Source organism: Guyanagaster necrorhizus, assembly GCF_019112545.1.
Source record: "Guyanagaster necrorhizus MCA 3950 unplaced genomic scaffold BT62scaffold_3, whole genome shotgun sequence".
In the NCBI taxonomy this organism is placed as follows: Eukaryota; Fungi; Basidiomycota; class Agaricomycetes; order Agaricales; family Physalacriaceae; genus Guyanagaster; species Guyanagaster necrorhizus.
The window spans coordinates 1,235,164-1,250,013 of NW_025064882.1; the positions used below are offsets into that span (position 1 = coordinate 1,235,164).

The following is a 14,850-nucleotide window of genomic DNA, read 5'->3' on the forward strand; positions in this document are numbered from 1 at the left end:
AAACGGGACCTCCCTCGGTTTTCTACGGAGAAGCAGGCGATGGAGGCGGTCGACCCATTGGACAGATTTGAGGCTTTGGCCGACTATGAGGTGGTTCCCGCAGTCAAAGCAACTCCAGGCACCTTTGTAGAGATCAGAAGGTGTGCATTCATCGATTGGTGTATTGTCCGACTCTCATGCCTTCTCCAGGAATTCTTCTGTGGCAACTGGTATCGTACTTTCGAGCTCGATAATAGCTCGCCGAGAAGTTACTGTGTCGTTGACAGACAGAGGAGAAATGTTGCACCATCAACCAGACGACATTACCTTTGCTGTTCCCGGCGTTGTCTCTGAGGACCTGATACAGCGGAGCGGCCACAGTGACTTTTCATCCGATCACAAAGAGCACAATGCTCGCGTACAGATCCTCAAACAATTGAAGGATATCGGATCCCTAGTCAACGACCTTCGAGTCCCTGTACTCAACACCCTTTCCACCTTGTATCCCACTTTGCGGAACTCCAACCCAGAAAAATGGGGATTGACCAACATATCGGAACTCACCCGCATGTTCAAACGTAACCCCACCTTTGTGGATATCTTCTCTGTCCATCTCTGGGTGTGGGACAATCTGGATAGGTTCTCGCCCGCTGCCACCTATTCTGTCACCCAGAATATTCGTATCCGTCCCGAGAACCACTATAACCGTATAAAAAATATCACCACTTGGACTCATCAAAAGGCCAGCCCCATTGACTCTTTTGCACTGAAAGCCAGGCCTATCATACAGAAGAGTCGTCGACATCATGCTGAATCTATCGGCGAATCCCCGTCGTGGATTCCTGGTAACCATGAATGGACGCCTACTGATATTCTGATCATTTCCTACCTCCTGGATGCGCTTCGTGCAGAGGGCGAGGGCCATAAAGAGCCCTACATATTGGGGCAGAGTGCCATACTGAAGAAAGTGGATCCAGACGTTGCTTCGGTAGATCAGGATACTATATATCAATCCCTTCTTGGCATAGGTGTGGCCGCTCCCTGGCATGACATGACCGCTATTACCCCGACGGATGAAGGAGACCCAGAGCGTGAAGCAACGATTGTGGCTCGCTCGATGTCTGCCCCCCCCTCATCGGATGTCCTGGGCCCCGAAGATTTATACCGCAGTGATCCACTTCAGGCCGTCCGCCACGATTTCGGTGACTTGAATGTGTATGTCATCGATGATCCAACGGCCAAGGAACTTGACGATGGTATATCTATCCAGAGAATACCTTCGGAACCCGATAACTATTGGCTTCACGTTCATATCGCGGACCCAGCCTCTCTCATTCCGCCGACACACGTCTTTGCTGCACAGGCCTTACAACGAGGACAGACGTATTATTACGGAACTCGTACATTCCCCATGCTTCCGACCGCTTTCACGGGTTCAAAAGAGTTTGGGCTATCCTTGGGAGATCTTCTGGATTCCGGGAAGTCTCAGCGTGTCCTAACCTTCAGTTGTAAGGTCAACCTTAAGGGCGACTTACTCGACTACAAGGTCAGAGGTGGATTGGTGAAGAACATCCATCTCTTGACATATCACACTGTCAACGGAGCCCTAGGATACCCTCTTGAGACCAATGTTTATCCGTTTGGTGATCGACCCCCTTCTTCCCCTCGTCACTCCTTGACCGATGAACATGTCGAAGATCTACGTCTGATAGATCAGATTGCTCGTGCATGCGTAGCACGCCGGTTCAGGGACAACATCTACATCACAAGCAGCAGCAAAGCTGAGATACGGTTCGACGATGTTTCCTCGATTCCGTCCCTTACGATGGAACCAGGACATTTCCGCGGGTTTGTTGGCATGACTTACTCGGTTGAAGACGCCAAAAACGCAGATTCAGGCGCACGCAGCCTCGTCGCTGAGTCGATGAAGCTCGCATGTCGTGCAGCATCGCGGTTCTTCTTGGACCATAATATCGCAGCACTTCGGCGTACTCTGCAAGCACCAACCCATACATCAGATACGGATTTACAAAAAATCCTTGAGATGCGATCTCCAAACGCATATGTCGAACGTACATCGGTCCTTCCATATGTTGTTGCAGAGTCGAAGTCGTCATATTCACTAGAACCCTGTGGACACCACCAGATAGGTAGTCCAGATGGAGAAGGATATGTGCGGGTCACCTCTCCCTTGCGACGTGCCGCTGATCTGCAAGCGCACTGGCAACTGATCAATGCCTTGCGCGGCGTAAGGAAACCACTATTCAGTCCTGAGGAGCTGATGCAGTTCACGGAGGTCTTTTGGACAGCAGACCGTTATAACAAGCGTATGGAAGGCCGTAATCGTGCGCTCGGGCAGGTCTATTATCTGCAGCAGTGGCTAGCAAATCCTGCTCTGCGTGCTAGCCGACCCGATCCCCTGCAGAAGTTGGAAGGAGTCGTGATGGACGTCCCCTTCTCGCATGTCAGCACGAAAAAGTATCTTACAGTGGTACAAATCGAGTCGCTGGGTTTGCGGGCATTCCTTGGAGACATGGACAACATTGACGATGCACCGCTTGGGTCCAAGGTCCCCATCAAGCTCAGCCATGTTACGACTGGATGTCGACCGATGATACATATGTCGCTACGATGATCGACGAAAAGTTATATTTTGTAATGAAGTTCGAATCTAATCTAATCTAATTTGATCTCGTACGATTTTTTAAATAAGACAGTTGTGAGAAAATAAAAGGGGTTTACCATAAACCACGACTTGACATGGCTGAGGCTTTCTACAATGTCTCTGCTGCTCTGAAGGACAACTGGCCCGAGTACCTCGCCAATGCTCAAATTCCAAGTTCCCGCTGCATTCTCCTCGCCTTGATTAACATTCCCGTCCTCGCCGTCGTTCTCAATGTTCTTCGACAGTTTGTACGTCCAATACTCCTCTTTGCCCGCCAGCTCATTGGTTTCCTTTCCAGCTCCCTCAGGATACTTCCAAGCCTCCCGTTGTTTTCCATTGGCTTCCATACATAGGCTCTGCCATTTACTACGGCAATGACCCCCTAAATTTCTTTTTCTCCTGTAGAGAGAAAGTACGTTGCCCTACGTTTTCAGTGCTGCCATCCTCACTGTTTACTCATTAGTACGGCAATGTGTTCACCTTCATACTCTTCGGCCGGCGTGTCACCGTAGCCCTTGGGGCCCAGGGAAACGATTTCGTCCTTGGTGGTAAATCGATCGTCTTCAACGCGGAGGATGCCTATGGAGTAATGCGCCCTTTTCTTATGTCTTTCTCCATGGCTGACCTACCTTTCGCAGGCATTGACGATTCCTATCTTTGGGGATGATGTTGTTTACGCTATTCCTAACGATCAGTTCATGGAGCAGAAGAAATTTGTCAAAGTCGGTCTTTCAACTGACAACCTACGCGCTTATGTCGGCATGATTGAAGACGAAGTTGAAGACTTTATCAATAACGACACATCTTTCAGGGTGTACCAAGCGAATGACATTGAAGAATGGGGTTTCTTCGATGTCTCGAAGGTGATGGCTGAAATTACCATCCTCACTGCTTCACGGACATTGCAAGGAAAACATGTCAGAGGCAGCCTGAACAAAACATTTTCCCAGCTGTTCAACGATCTCGATGGAGGATTCACTCCTGTCAACTTCCTTTTCCCCAATTTGCCTATGGAGAACTCCAGAAGGCGAGACCATGCTCATAAAAAGATGAGTGACTTCTACGTAAACATTATCGAGGAACGTCGGAAGTCTGGCAATCTTGATGTGAGGTCCACTTATTGACGGACTTTCTTTAGTCCTCATGATCTTAACTAGGAATCGGATATGATAAGCGCGCTCCTCAAACAGAAATACCGCAACGGAAAACCGGTTTCCGATAGTGAGGTTGCTCACATGCTCATTGCTCTCCTCATGGCGGGCCAACACACGAGTCAGGCCACTGGCGCTTGGGCGATCCTTCACTTGGCAGACCAACCTGAATTTGCGTAGGTTTTTTCCCCATTATGGCTCATGAAACTGTTCAGTCAGCTGACTCCTCTTCACAAGTGAAAAGCTCTACAAGGAGCAGGTCAAACACTTCGGTACTCCAGATGGTTCGATCCGATCTATGACTTTTGAAGAACTGCGACAACTCCCTCTCCTGGATGCATTGATTAGAGAAACTCTTCGTCTCCACCCGCCGATTCACAGTATCATGCGCAACGTTCGTGATGATGTCCCGGTTCCTCCCACGTTGTCTGCTCCTTCTAAAGATGGTGTGTATGTTGTTCCCAAGGGCCACTGGGTTTTGGCATCACCCGCTGTCAGCCAAACGGATCCGCTGATTTGGAAAGATGCGATGACTTTTGATCCCTACCGGTGGGCCGATCCTGAGGGCGCAGCAGCGCAAGCCCTCAAGACATATGTTGATGAGAACGGCGAAAAATACGATTATGGCTTTGGTGCTGTAAGTAAGGGAACCCAGAGTCCTTATCAACCATTTGGCGCCGGCCGTCATCGGTGCATTGGGGAACAAGTATGTTACTCTTTGATTACAGCAAGTTTTATCCTTATCGTTCGCTCGCTAGTTCGCTTATCTTCAACTGGGAACTATCTTGTCCACATTGATTCGCGAGCTGGAGTTCCGTCTACCTGGTCCTGTCCCTGACAACAACTATCACGTACGTCTCTGCTAGGAAGAACAGCTCAAACTGACATTGGAATGAACAGACTATGATTCCTATGCCTAAGGAGCCTAGAAGTGTCCATTACAGACGGAGAAATTTTGCCAGCAGAGCTTAATGCAGAGGTTACTTTACATGTTACTTCACGATAAAATTATTCATCTATACTCTAACGACCACGTCGTGTGAGATTCAAATCAACACTGAGTCTTGACTGGCTAATCCTCATTCTCTTCGTCCTCTTCATCGCTGTCAATGCCAATTACACCGCCATTTCCTCTGTCTTCGCGCTCTCTCAGTAGTTTGCCTGCTTCCTTTAGCTTCGTCCCAAATGCTTTCCGGGCGCCAAAATTGGCGCCGACGTCCCACACCTGAAGTTTAGCTTTGGATCCTCCAGCGGCTACCGTGAGAGGGTCGTCAGGAGAAAAGGTTGTCGAAAAGACCTTGCCCTGCATAAAAAGGAAATCAGGGCGACGCTTAACCATGAACAGGAAAAACTTTACGACGCCAAGATCTCTAGAAGTCACCAACGTCACATTCATCTTACCACTGGAATCATTGTCAATGACATTCCATATTTTCACAAGCTTATCAGCTCCACCAGTCCCTATGCATCCCCTGATATGAGGGTTGATATCAAGCGCGGATGTGGGCCCATCGTGTGCTGAAAGGGTAAAACGTGCTGGTGATGGCGTTTCCAAGTCTGAGGGAAGATTACGGACATCGTAATTGAGGACCAGTCCGTTTTCCAAAGCAACCTAAGCCCAGGTCAATGAATGTTCACAGCAACTTATAAGGATACTTACGTAGAATCCCACCTCTTCCCAAGGGTCCCACCGTAAAGCCTCCACATCGCTCCCAAGGAAAGCCCCTACACCAGAACTTGGTGATCGGGAATCAAATGTCCGGACAGTACGATCGTAGCTTCCTGTAAGGAGCACACTAGGATTTCTCTCGTTCCATTGCACTGCTTGCACCTTGTCCTTGTGGACATCAAAATTCCGAATCGCACCATCAGTGTCATCCATAAAAGGGCCACGACTCAAATCCCACAGCTTCACAGTCTTGTCTGCGCTGGCACTGGCAAGCAAGTTCCGTTGAACTTTATTCCAGCTCAAACCCAGCACCGCGTCGACATGATAGCCCTTTTCGATGGACCGAGACTTCATTCTCTTCTTCTTCTTCTTCCCACTTCCTGACGGCACTGGAACGTGAGCTTTCGTAAGGTCGGGTCTACCGAGCACGGAGTTTGGATATACGGATTCGACGACGTCCAAAGACCATACCTCAATTTCAGGATCCATGGTACCGACAGCAATGTAATTGCCGAAGCCAGTGCTGGCTGGGTCATTGGAAGTGGATGATGCTGGTGGAAAGTCAAGCCACTCAAGACATAAAGGAAAAGCAGGGAGCATGAGGTCGTGATGAACGTAAATATTGTCTTGCAATTCTTCGTAGACGTATATCTCTAGTTGAGATATTTCGTCCTCAGTCTTTGCAACCACAAGGAGATTGTCCGTTGGGAGAATTTCAAGGTCTTCGCGTTCATTGTCGTCATCCTAGATACAAAATCGCAATTAGGCATGGCGCTTCTGAGTAAACGTCAAGATCTGACCTCTTTTAGCGTGATGTAAGGATCCTCAGAATTATCCTTGTAGTAAGTGAGACCCTTTATATTGCCGAATGGTCCAATAGCTATGTATAATCGTTATTGCCTTGGAAAGTCCCTCTAAAGCCAATGAACATACCATCCGTTTGTACATCGTCGTCGTATTCATCAAGTTTATACTGAGATAGATCGTCCTTATTTGCCATATCTGGCGTCTCATCTATATCCATTGCATCGCTGTCCTCACTGCCCTCAACAATAATCGGTTCACTGTCTCCCAATGTGAAAGGCAACAGAATTCACTCACTCAACCCAATTGGCTTCGTCGTCTTCTTCTCCTTGATCATCTGCCTCGACACCCTCCGCACCCCTACCCATTAATTTTGCGGCTTCGTGTGCTCTCTGCAGCTCTACACGGGCATCCTCCAACTTGATCCGCGCAAGGCCACTGACCCGCTCTAGCTCTTGATCGTCTAGAACATATTTTGAGGGTATTTGCGCAGAAGCGCCCCGTCGCACCCAGGCAACAGCTGAGATGAGACTACTCATTGCGAGTACAGATACAAAAAAGCCAAGAGCGAGAACCCAGTGCAAAGTTAAGATTGAGGAAAATATTTTATTGCACATGATCAAATAGGTAACTAATATAGTAGCCGTTATTGTCAAAAGAGTCTCACGGCCATCATCGTTTATATACATCTTTCACCTGGTACTCATATGAATATATAGCTGGTAAGAGGCATAAATATCCCTTTCCTACAAACTTACATTCCCAGCCACGCTTTCATTGTAGCCCATCTTCCACGACGATGCGGAGGTGTAATTTCCCAGCTAGAAGTAAAGATTAGTAAAGAATACGACGGCTATCTAATGTGGACGTACTGTACAATCAGATCTCCCCTTGCGACTACCTGCCCATTCTGTAGGATCGGCATACCTCCGTTCTTTATCTTGCACTGACCATGTCGTCTTTTCTCCCTCGCATAGCTAATTCGGGCAGACAGTGTCGCGTTATCTAAGCCTGTGAAATATATACACCCATTCTTGCGCTGAAGGTTTTCCGACCAAGGCACCCGAACCTTCATGACGAGATCTTGTCCAACACGGGCAAAGGCATCATGGGCAGCTTCCTGGACAATGAAGACGATATCTTGGAAGGAACCGTCCCTGCGTTGGTGACCAACGTTCGTGAAAACGAACCTTGTACCGTCCTCGCAGCCAGGCGGAATGTGCATGTCAAGCACGACGATTTCTCTGATGCCAGAAAGGTACGATCTCGTAATTCTAAACCGACATTCTTTGCCGAAAAATAAGTCCTCTAGCGTGAGGGCCAAGGAATACGTCCACATCTTAGAGCACCCTGTACCTCTTGATGATATCGGGTACCGATGCAAGTGGATGGTCGAGATATTGGGCTGATGTCTATTCAACTGTGGCCGCACAACGGTGGGGATCTCCTTCGAATTTAACTGGGCGTCTTTCTTTGGCCTGCAGGTACATCATTCAACGCGTGCCCCTGAACGAGTCTTATCACGTACTGATCATGAGTATAAAACGTTCGTGACTTTGGAGCATTTGATTTCCGCGAGGGCTCCTTTACAGGCGCGTGGTCAAGTTCTACGCTGATCCAGTCGTCGTCGTCGATGTTAGCTTCCGTAGACGACGAGGCCTGACGCGGGAAATATCGATTGTTGGATTGCTTCGATGATGATGTCTGGGAGCTGCCCCGTAGACTTGGCGGTGCAGTAGTGGAGGACTCTACACTGACCGCACCCCCAGCAGAAAAGATACTAGCAAGCGTGTCGGTAGAATGGCTGGGAGCGGTATTGTCCGTGACTACGGAGACGGATCTTGACATCTTCGAAAGATTTCCGTTGTGACTATGGGGCTGCGAAGTCGGTGAACGTCGCATCAGTGCCTTGTAAGCTCGGTTTATCTGCATGCAGAAGTTACTCATTTGCAAAAAAAAAATTAGAGATCCATCAATAACGTACTTGAACAAACCGTTCCGTCGCCCTCTTGATGTCGTCCGGGTTCCGATCAGGATGCCATTTTAACGCCTAAAAGCTCAGTTTAGCACTAACAAACTAACAGCAGGGTCATCATACCTGCTTCTTGTAGGCATCCTTGATATCCTCCCTTGTTGCCTCAGGCGGAATTTCGAGCATTTGGTGGTGATTCTGCTTCTGTGGTGGAGGCGACATCGATGCGGAGACGTCCATTCCCCTCCTCGGTCCTCTATATACTAGAGCACGACTTCGATCCGATACCATATACTATCCGATTGGCTACACGGAAATCTACGCCATATGCTGTAGGCTGTGATTCTGAAATGAGTATTTTCATTGCACATCCGGAAATGAAACAGTTGGTAGTCAAGATCTCCCGATCAAGTTCAGAAATTAACTGTATTTCAGGTTCAAGGGCGAATATACCCTTCCCTCCAACGGCTATCATCGCTTTCATTATGCAAACTGGGGAAACATTCGGGCACTGTCCGCTTTTTCGTTCATCTCTTTTTCTATTGACCTAAGCGACCTGAAAAGACACCATTCCCTCGCATCGATCTGGCTTTATCATCGGAACGAAGAGGTATGTTTAATTACTATATCTGGACTGCCTTCTCGCCTTGAAATCTTCCTCCCCTCAATACGTTCAGGGTTATCGTGATGTCTGATAGATCGCTCCGAGTTGAAGCAGCACTCAAGGAGAACCTTCATGGTACAGTTTTTCGGTGACTCCACAGCTTCTCCGTTTCCGAACCGCTGCGGAAACGTCGACTGTTTATGTCCTTCATTAACAACTTGGAATTCAATGTTCCAGTCACATCAAATACTAGCTTCTTCTCTGGTCGCTGGTTCTTTCTTAATAGCAATCGCTCGAACTGATTAAGACGTTATCAAGTTTTTGATACAGTCCTGATGATCTTGTTTCGGTTTGGGTGAGCCTCTACTTGACCTAAGGCCAAAATTCCCCCACTCCTGGTATCACAATATGGTTCCTTTCTTTACGCACAGGCGGTGTTTATTCGGAAGGTCGGCACATGTTTGGCACGTCACTTTCCATTGCCAGTCGGATGTCCAGCATCTTTTCTTAGAGGGGCTTAAGAGATCAACAAGAGGCTCAGGGAACACGCTTTTCCGGTCATACTGTAGAATCGCTCAGGGCTGGCCACTGAACCCAGCGCAACAAGACATATGTGTCGCGGATCTGTCATAATAAACTTTTCTCAGGGATAATTCCACTACGTTCTATGATTTCGGGATAGATTCTCTTCGTCTCGTGGAGCCCGCATGTCCCATACACGAGCCAGTTTTACCTCGCCAAATGACAGCGAGATACCACTGAGGGTTTCACCATCGACAGACGCCATGCCTTGTTGCATGGAAAATTAGTGTGAACAATCCGAGCCCTCTCGCCTTGGACCTTTACTTGACCCCAAAGCGTAACTGCGAGCACGCGTAGCCGGGTGGGACAGAACCGTGTCATTCGCGGTTCATTGCTTCTCTGTGTCATCCCATTGACATGTATTTACAAGGCTTTCTAGTATCATTGTCACGCATTAGACCTTCTTGGGGTAGAGGGTTCGCCAGGTTGATATGATTTAATCTTACACGTCAACGTTGTGTAATTGAGTCGGCAGGGCATACCTGCGTGTGTCCTAACTCTTAGGAATCATACTGAATGCGTACCTCGCCTCTAAGGGCCTACATTTGTGTGGCTGAAGACGCTACTTGAAGACTGCAAGATGAGACTGTCCTTCATTTTCCCGAATCCTGAGGACTAGGCGATTGCTGAAGCAGGCCTAGTTCTCTTTCTTGGCCGTCATTTCTGGAACATGTCCTACACACCTCATTCAGACAAAGGAAGCGGACATTGTGGTGTTTTACTGTTGCTGTGCCAGTGACACCAGTGGCACTTGCCAGCGCCGCCTCGAAAAATTCAATTGTCGGACTTTGGGTGGAATTCTGAGACATGAACCGGTGAAATGCTGCGCAAGATGAGATCGTTTAGGTTTTTTGCACAGCGAAGCCGAAAACATTTCCAGCATCTCTGTAGATTTGCTCATTCAACTATTTAACCCTGATCGAGCCGGCGGCGCTGAACGCTTCGCCCTGATCGGCGCAGGACCAAAAAGGAGCTAAGCGGTGTATTTGCATCTGTTGAATCTAAAAGACGTAGTTGAAATTGTGTTTTTACGTGGAAGCAAGTTGCCATTGCTTTCCACGGCTACGAGTTTCGATTCATGTATCTCTCACCCACTATATTGCTGTAACCTGTTCTTCCTCTTTATTTCTTCCATTCATTTCGGCAGATGAAGTGGAATCTCGACTTTCGTCTACTGCCAAGCGTCTGCATTCTCTCGTTCTTGCTGGAACATGAAGTCGCAGCATATACCACCCTTCCGAGGTCAGCTAGGCCTCTATTCCCTTTCCCTTCTGCTAATTTATTGTATGTAAAGGTGGGGCCAGGCCGTGGCCGTACTTAATGACTGTCTCTTCGTCCATGGCGGGAAGACAGACGAGTATAATTCATACTCTTATACACAAGCACCGACTAACAATGATTTGCTTTATCTTTCACTATCGTCATCATTCAATCTGACATCTCCGCCCTGGGAGCTGATCGGCAGCTCGTCCAATACCTCAACTTCACAGGGCCCAGCGGTGGCTTGGCATACTCTGTCTGGACTGAATTCTTCCAGCATGCTATTATTCGGCGGAGATCCTGCCACTAATTCTGCCACAGTGTTAACAAATCGTGCCGATTCATCCTGGATGCTTGATGTATATGTATGGTCCGAACCTAGTTGGGAGCAAGAAGCGTTAGCGTGGGCGGGGCAACCAACGAGACGGATACACCATTCCACTGTCACGTCGACTTCTGGCCAAGTATATATAATTGGCGGGGAGATGGCAGACGGTTCTGAAATCGCCCTAACGGAGCACTATGTATTCGATCCTGATAGCCAATCATTCACTCAGCTCCCTACATCCAACGGTCCCTCAGACATTATCGGACATTCCGCTGTCATATTATCAAATGGCACCATGCTCGTTTTTGGCGGTTATAGCCAATCCCAAGATTCGCTGTATCCATTTTCCACCATATGGACTCTAGACACGACGCGCTCTACACTATCATGGGAAATTATTACGCTGTCGGCAACATCACTACCAAATCCAAGAAGGGCATTTGCCTCGACTTGCATTGAGGGAAACAAGGTTGTCATTCAGGGCGGTAGTGATGCCTCCTACCAAACTACATATAGTGATGGTTGGATACTAGATTTATCCTTGGAATCTCCAAACTGGGTCGAGGTGGACATTTTGACCCAAGTCGGTGCTCGTCGTGATCATTTTGCTGTTCCTATAGGATCCTCAGTCATATTTGGATTCGGCAAGTTCATCACTTATTAGGCAACCAATGCATTCTGACTGTTCGTCAGGTTACGGGAGCTCCGGTCCATCCGCTACCAATATTCAGATCTATGACTCTTCAACTGGATCCTTCGCATCCGTTTTTACGCCGTCGTCGTCATCCGAAACCACACAGACGATGCCAGGGCCAAGCCAGACGTCAAATCCCCATTCGACCGATATTGGAATTTCTCCCAGCATCGGCGGCTCTGTCAGTGCTGATCCCTCGTCCACGACTAGCCCCAGCGATCCAACTGGTGGATATGGTGGTGGTGGCAATCCAGCTGGCGGAGGGGACGATGCTAACAGCAACCGGACCACTGCCATCGCTCTTGGGACCACTTTCGGAATTCTGGGATTTATCGCTGGTTGCGTCGTCGTTGTTTGCTACGTGCGACATCGAAAAGGATATCGTTCGATTGGTCGACGATTCATGGTTCTTCACGACAACACCGAGGATGGAGAGGATAGTCCTCGGCATGACCGCCATCTTCCCCTTGCCGGTGGTTTTGGCGAAAAGACGTCGCATAGTAGGGACGCAGGATGGACTATCTTGAAGAGTATTGGTTTGGCGGGTGTTATGCCAGCTAGCATGAGTGCGCGCCATAATCCAGAGAGACGAGATATGCTCGCAGATGAAGATGCCCAAGACTTTGCCTCCTGGTACGAGAAAAGAAGGATGGATGGCACCGGAAGTTCATGGTCGCTCAGAAGTATCCTTGGTGGAGGTCGGAGGCGCAGTCAAGAGCCCAGTGCTGCCAGCTCACTTAGCACGCCTTGGAGAGAGAAATATGATCCTTTCTCCGATGACACAGCACTTATGGGAGATGCGGAGCTGGGAATAACGAGCGCTGGCCCAAGCGGACCCGCCACTAGAAGACAGATGAGCAATGTCAGCACGATGACCAACGTCAGCTATGTTGATCCGTTCGCAGATCCCATAGAGGAGGAGCAAGATAGGTATCATGATCTGGATAGCCTGGAGGACATTCTTGAGATGCCACCCCCTGCACGTTTCAAACTTCCGGCACTCTCAATACAGACTGTACTCCCCGTGTCCACTCTTAGTCACGCCCTCAGTCCGGTTACGGAAGCATCCCGGCTCTCCGTTAATGATCCCAGCACGCCTTCGATTCACACTAATTCTAACTCTCATGAACACAATTTATCTTCGTTCGACAGTACGTCGGGAGTGACCTCTCGTACCTCTTACGATCCTTCCCGTTCTCCAGGCCAGCGAACATCCTCCATAATCGCTTCCATTCCACCACAACCCATGCGACGCAGTGACTCCTGGTGGGCACGTTTTTCTCGCACGAGCTTACTGGACCGACGAAATAGTGATTCGTCTAAGAGAGCTTCATTGGACTTTAGAGATCCGAATCCACCGCCACGATTGATTGCCATTGAAGAAAGCACCTATTCCACTGCGTCAGCGTCCCCGGGGGCAGACAACAACTCTAACTCTCCAGGATTTAACCGATCATCATCACTTTGTCCCGGGACACGCATGGTCTCGAAAATTTACGGCGCTCATGGAAAATCGACATCTTCATTACGGACCGCAGACTCCGAGCTCATTGAAAGGATGGTCGGCACGATGGATGTGGCGCAGAGAGTGAGAACAGGCAGCCATCGAACCCGAGAGAGCACAGGGACCAGCCTTAGCGTTGAAATCCCTGCTTTGGAAGATGGTCATCTCCAGGAATATCTTGGGGATGACCGTTTCATTGTTGCCTCTCCATCAAGCACCTTATCGTTGGACATTCATAGTTCCAATGATGCACCATCTCGGAGTCTGCCTTCACCATTAAGACAGATGTCGTCATTTCCTGCGGTCTCCTCCGATGTGTCTCCCAAGAGTGGAAGCATCAAGCGACTGCTCCGTGGAGAATCCGTCGCCGCTCGTGTTCAGGCATACGAACGCCGAATGAGCCAAGATACGGAACTTCCTGGTGCCAACTTAAAGGAAGAGCGCGCCAGACACAGGGGTCAAGTGGTTGATTATGGTTTAGTGCCCAAGCCCAGTCTTTACGTCGCCAACCCCGACCATCGTGTCACGTCTTCTGAAGATTCCTAGATTCCTTTCTGCTGTCTTGGGTGACGTGCTTCGGACTCCAGCACAAAATGCCTATACTTACAAACATCTATCTGGATTTACTGGATACAGATGCCGTTATCTCTGCAGTCGGACAATGCTTTGCTCTATCGCTATCTTATCTTTATATCTTTTATGACCTTACGACCGTTGACGCCTTCGACTTTTGTTTGTTTTTACGCCAGGGACCTTTTCCTGTTATATACATTGGCTGGCTGATGGATTTACCCTACCTACTGTACAACAAATACTCTTTGTATCGCCACCTTGCACATGTACACTGGTAAAAGGACGTGAGACGAGGATTGAAAATAAACGTCTGATAGAAAAATACGATTGTGCCTTGTACATTGGATAGTAATCAACAATTGCCATGGGCAAACATATATTAGCAATAAGTGTCGCAATGCTCAAGTTGGTGTATACCTAAATGTTGCAGCCAGAAATTGAACACGACATTAGCGCACATTTCTAGTATAGTGTTTGTGGCAGGTAACTGTATACCATCGTCTACGAGAGACTGGGAGGTCGGAGCTCGGCACCCTACTAAGAAATCTTCTTCCTGCCTCGAAGCCGCTACATTTGTCTTGCTCATACTTGAAGGTTAAAAGTTCCTATAGGTTCAGAAATAAAAGGAACACCAGGCTGACTCGAGACATTGCGAGTGCAGGTACCTCCACGGTGGAGCAGGTATCAGTTCAGACGAGGAAAGAGTGCGGGTCTTCGGTCAATTAACTGTTTTCATGAACAAGATGCAGGCTGATTGATGATCCTGGCTCAGGTGTTCTCCCGTGTAAGGGGTAATTGACCTATTCCAGATTGTCTGCGGCCTTCAAAAAACAATTGGTATCTCGGTGGATTGTGATGCACATCATCGAACAGTTGGAAAACAATCCGGAGTCGATCCAGCCGTATGACATACATATCTATCAACAACATGAAGACTCCCATCGATCAGAATAAAAACTCCCCCTTGTTCCTGACACCGATTCGAAATCTAAACTTCACTCGTTCTCTTTTCTAGTCCCCTTCGCCAATTTAGAAATAAAAGGAGGCGTCATTGGAGACTCTTGC

At 48.5% G+C, this 14,850-nt stretch overlaps 5 protein-coding genes across 5 annotated transcripts; 3 read left to right on the plus strand and 2 right to left on the minus strand.

Annotated features, from left to right (window-relative positions):
• Positions 1 to 39: 39 nt before the first annotated feature.
• On the plus strand, positions 40 to 2,614 carry BT62DRAFT_883313 (RNB-domain-containing protein; the record flags this gene model as incomplete). The annotated part of the gene is made up of 2 exons (XM_043182742.1): positions 40 to 140; positions 190 to 2,614. The coding sequence occupies 2 exons, from the start codon at positions 40 to 42 to the stop codon at positions 2,612 to 2,614; spliced, it is 2,526 nt and encodes an 841-aa protein (XP_043044770.1).
• A 106-nt stretch (positions 2,615 to 2,720) lies between these two features.
• Positions 2,721 to 4,973, plus strand: BT62DRAFT_926930 (cytochrome P450). Its single transcript, XM_043185150.1, has 8 exons — positions 2,721 to 2,892; positions 2,943 to 3,056; positions 3,108 to 3,230; positions 3,283 to 3,750; positions 3,802 to 3,971; positions 4,033 to 4,501; positions 4,554 to 4,646; positions 4,696 to 4,973. The coding sequence occupies exons 1-8, from the start codon at positions 2,740 to 2,742 to the stop codon at positions 4,765 to 4,767; spliced, it is 1,662 nt and encodes a 553-aa protein (XP_043044771.1). The 5' UTR covers positions 2,721 to 2,739; the 3' UTR covers positions 4,768 to 4,973.
• Positions 4,714 to 6,865, minus strand: BT62DRAFT_942081 (WD40 repeat-like protein). The gene is made up of 6 exons (XM_043187816.1): positions 6,566 to 6,865; positions 6,398 to 6,504; positions 6,265 to 6,344; positions 5,456 to 6,208; positions 5,153 to 5,407; positions 4,714 to 5,098 (listed from the first exon to the last, which is right to left on the minus strand). Exons 1-6 carry the CDS (start codon positions 6,805 to 6,807, stop codon positions 4,868 to 4,870), a joined length of 1,668 nt encoding a protein of 555 aa, XP_043044772.1. The 5' UTR covers positions 6,808 to 6,865; the 3' UTR covers positions 4,714 to 4,867.
• A 256-nt stretch (positions 6,866 to 7,121) lies between these two features.
• BT62DRAFT_883388 (uncharacterized protein) lies at positions 7,122 to 7,607 on the minus strand (the record flags this gene model as incomplete). The annotated part of the gene is made up of 1 exon (XM_043182744.1): positions 7,122 to 7,607. The coding sequence occupies one exon, from the start codon at positions 7,605 to 7,607 to the stop codon at positions 7,122 to 7,124; it is 486 nt and encodes a 161-aa protein (XP_043044773.1).
• Positions 7,608 to 10,447: 2,840 nt separating this feature from the next.
• Positions 10,448 to 14,141, plus strand: BT62DRAFT_926936 (uncharacterized protein). The gene is made up of 3 exons (XM_043185151.1): positions 10,448 to 10,668; positions 10,721 to 11,658; positions 11,708 to 14,141. Exons 1-3 carry the CDS (start codon positions 10,574 to 10,576, stop codon positions 13,756 to 13,758), a joined length of 3,084 nt encoding a protein of 1,027 aa, XP_043044774.1. The 5' UTR covers positions 10,448 to 10,573; the 3' UTR covers positions 13,759 to 14,141.
• The last annotated feature ends 709 nt before the right edge of the window (positions 14,142 to 14,850 follow it).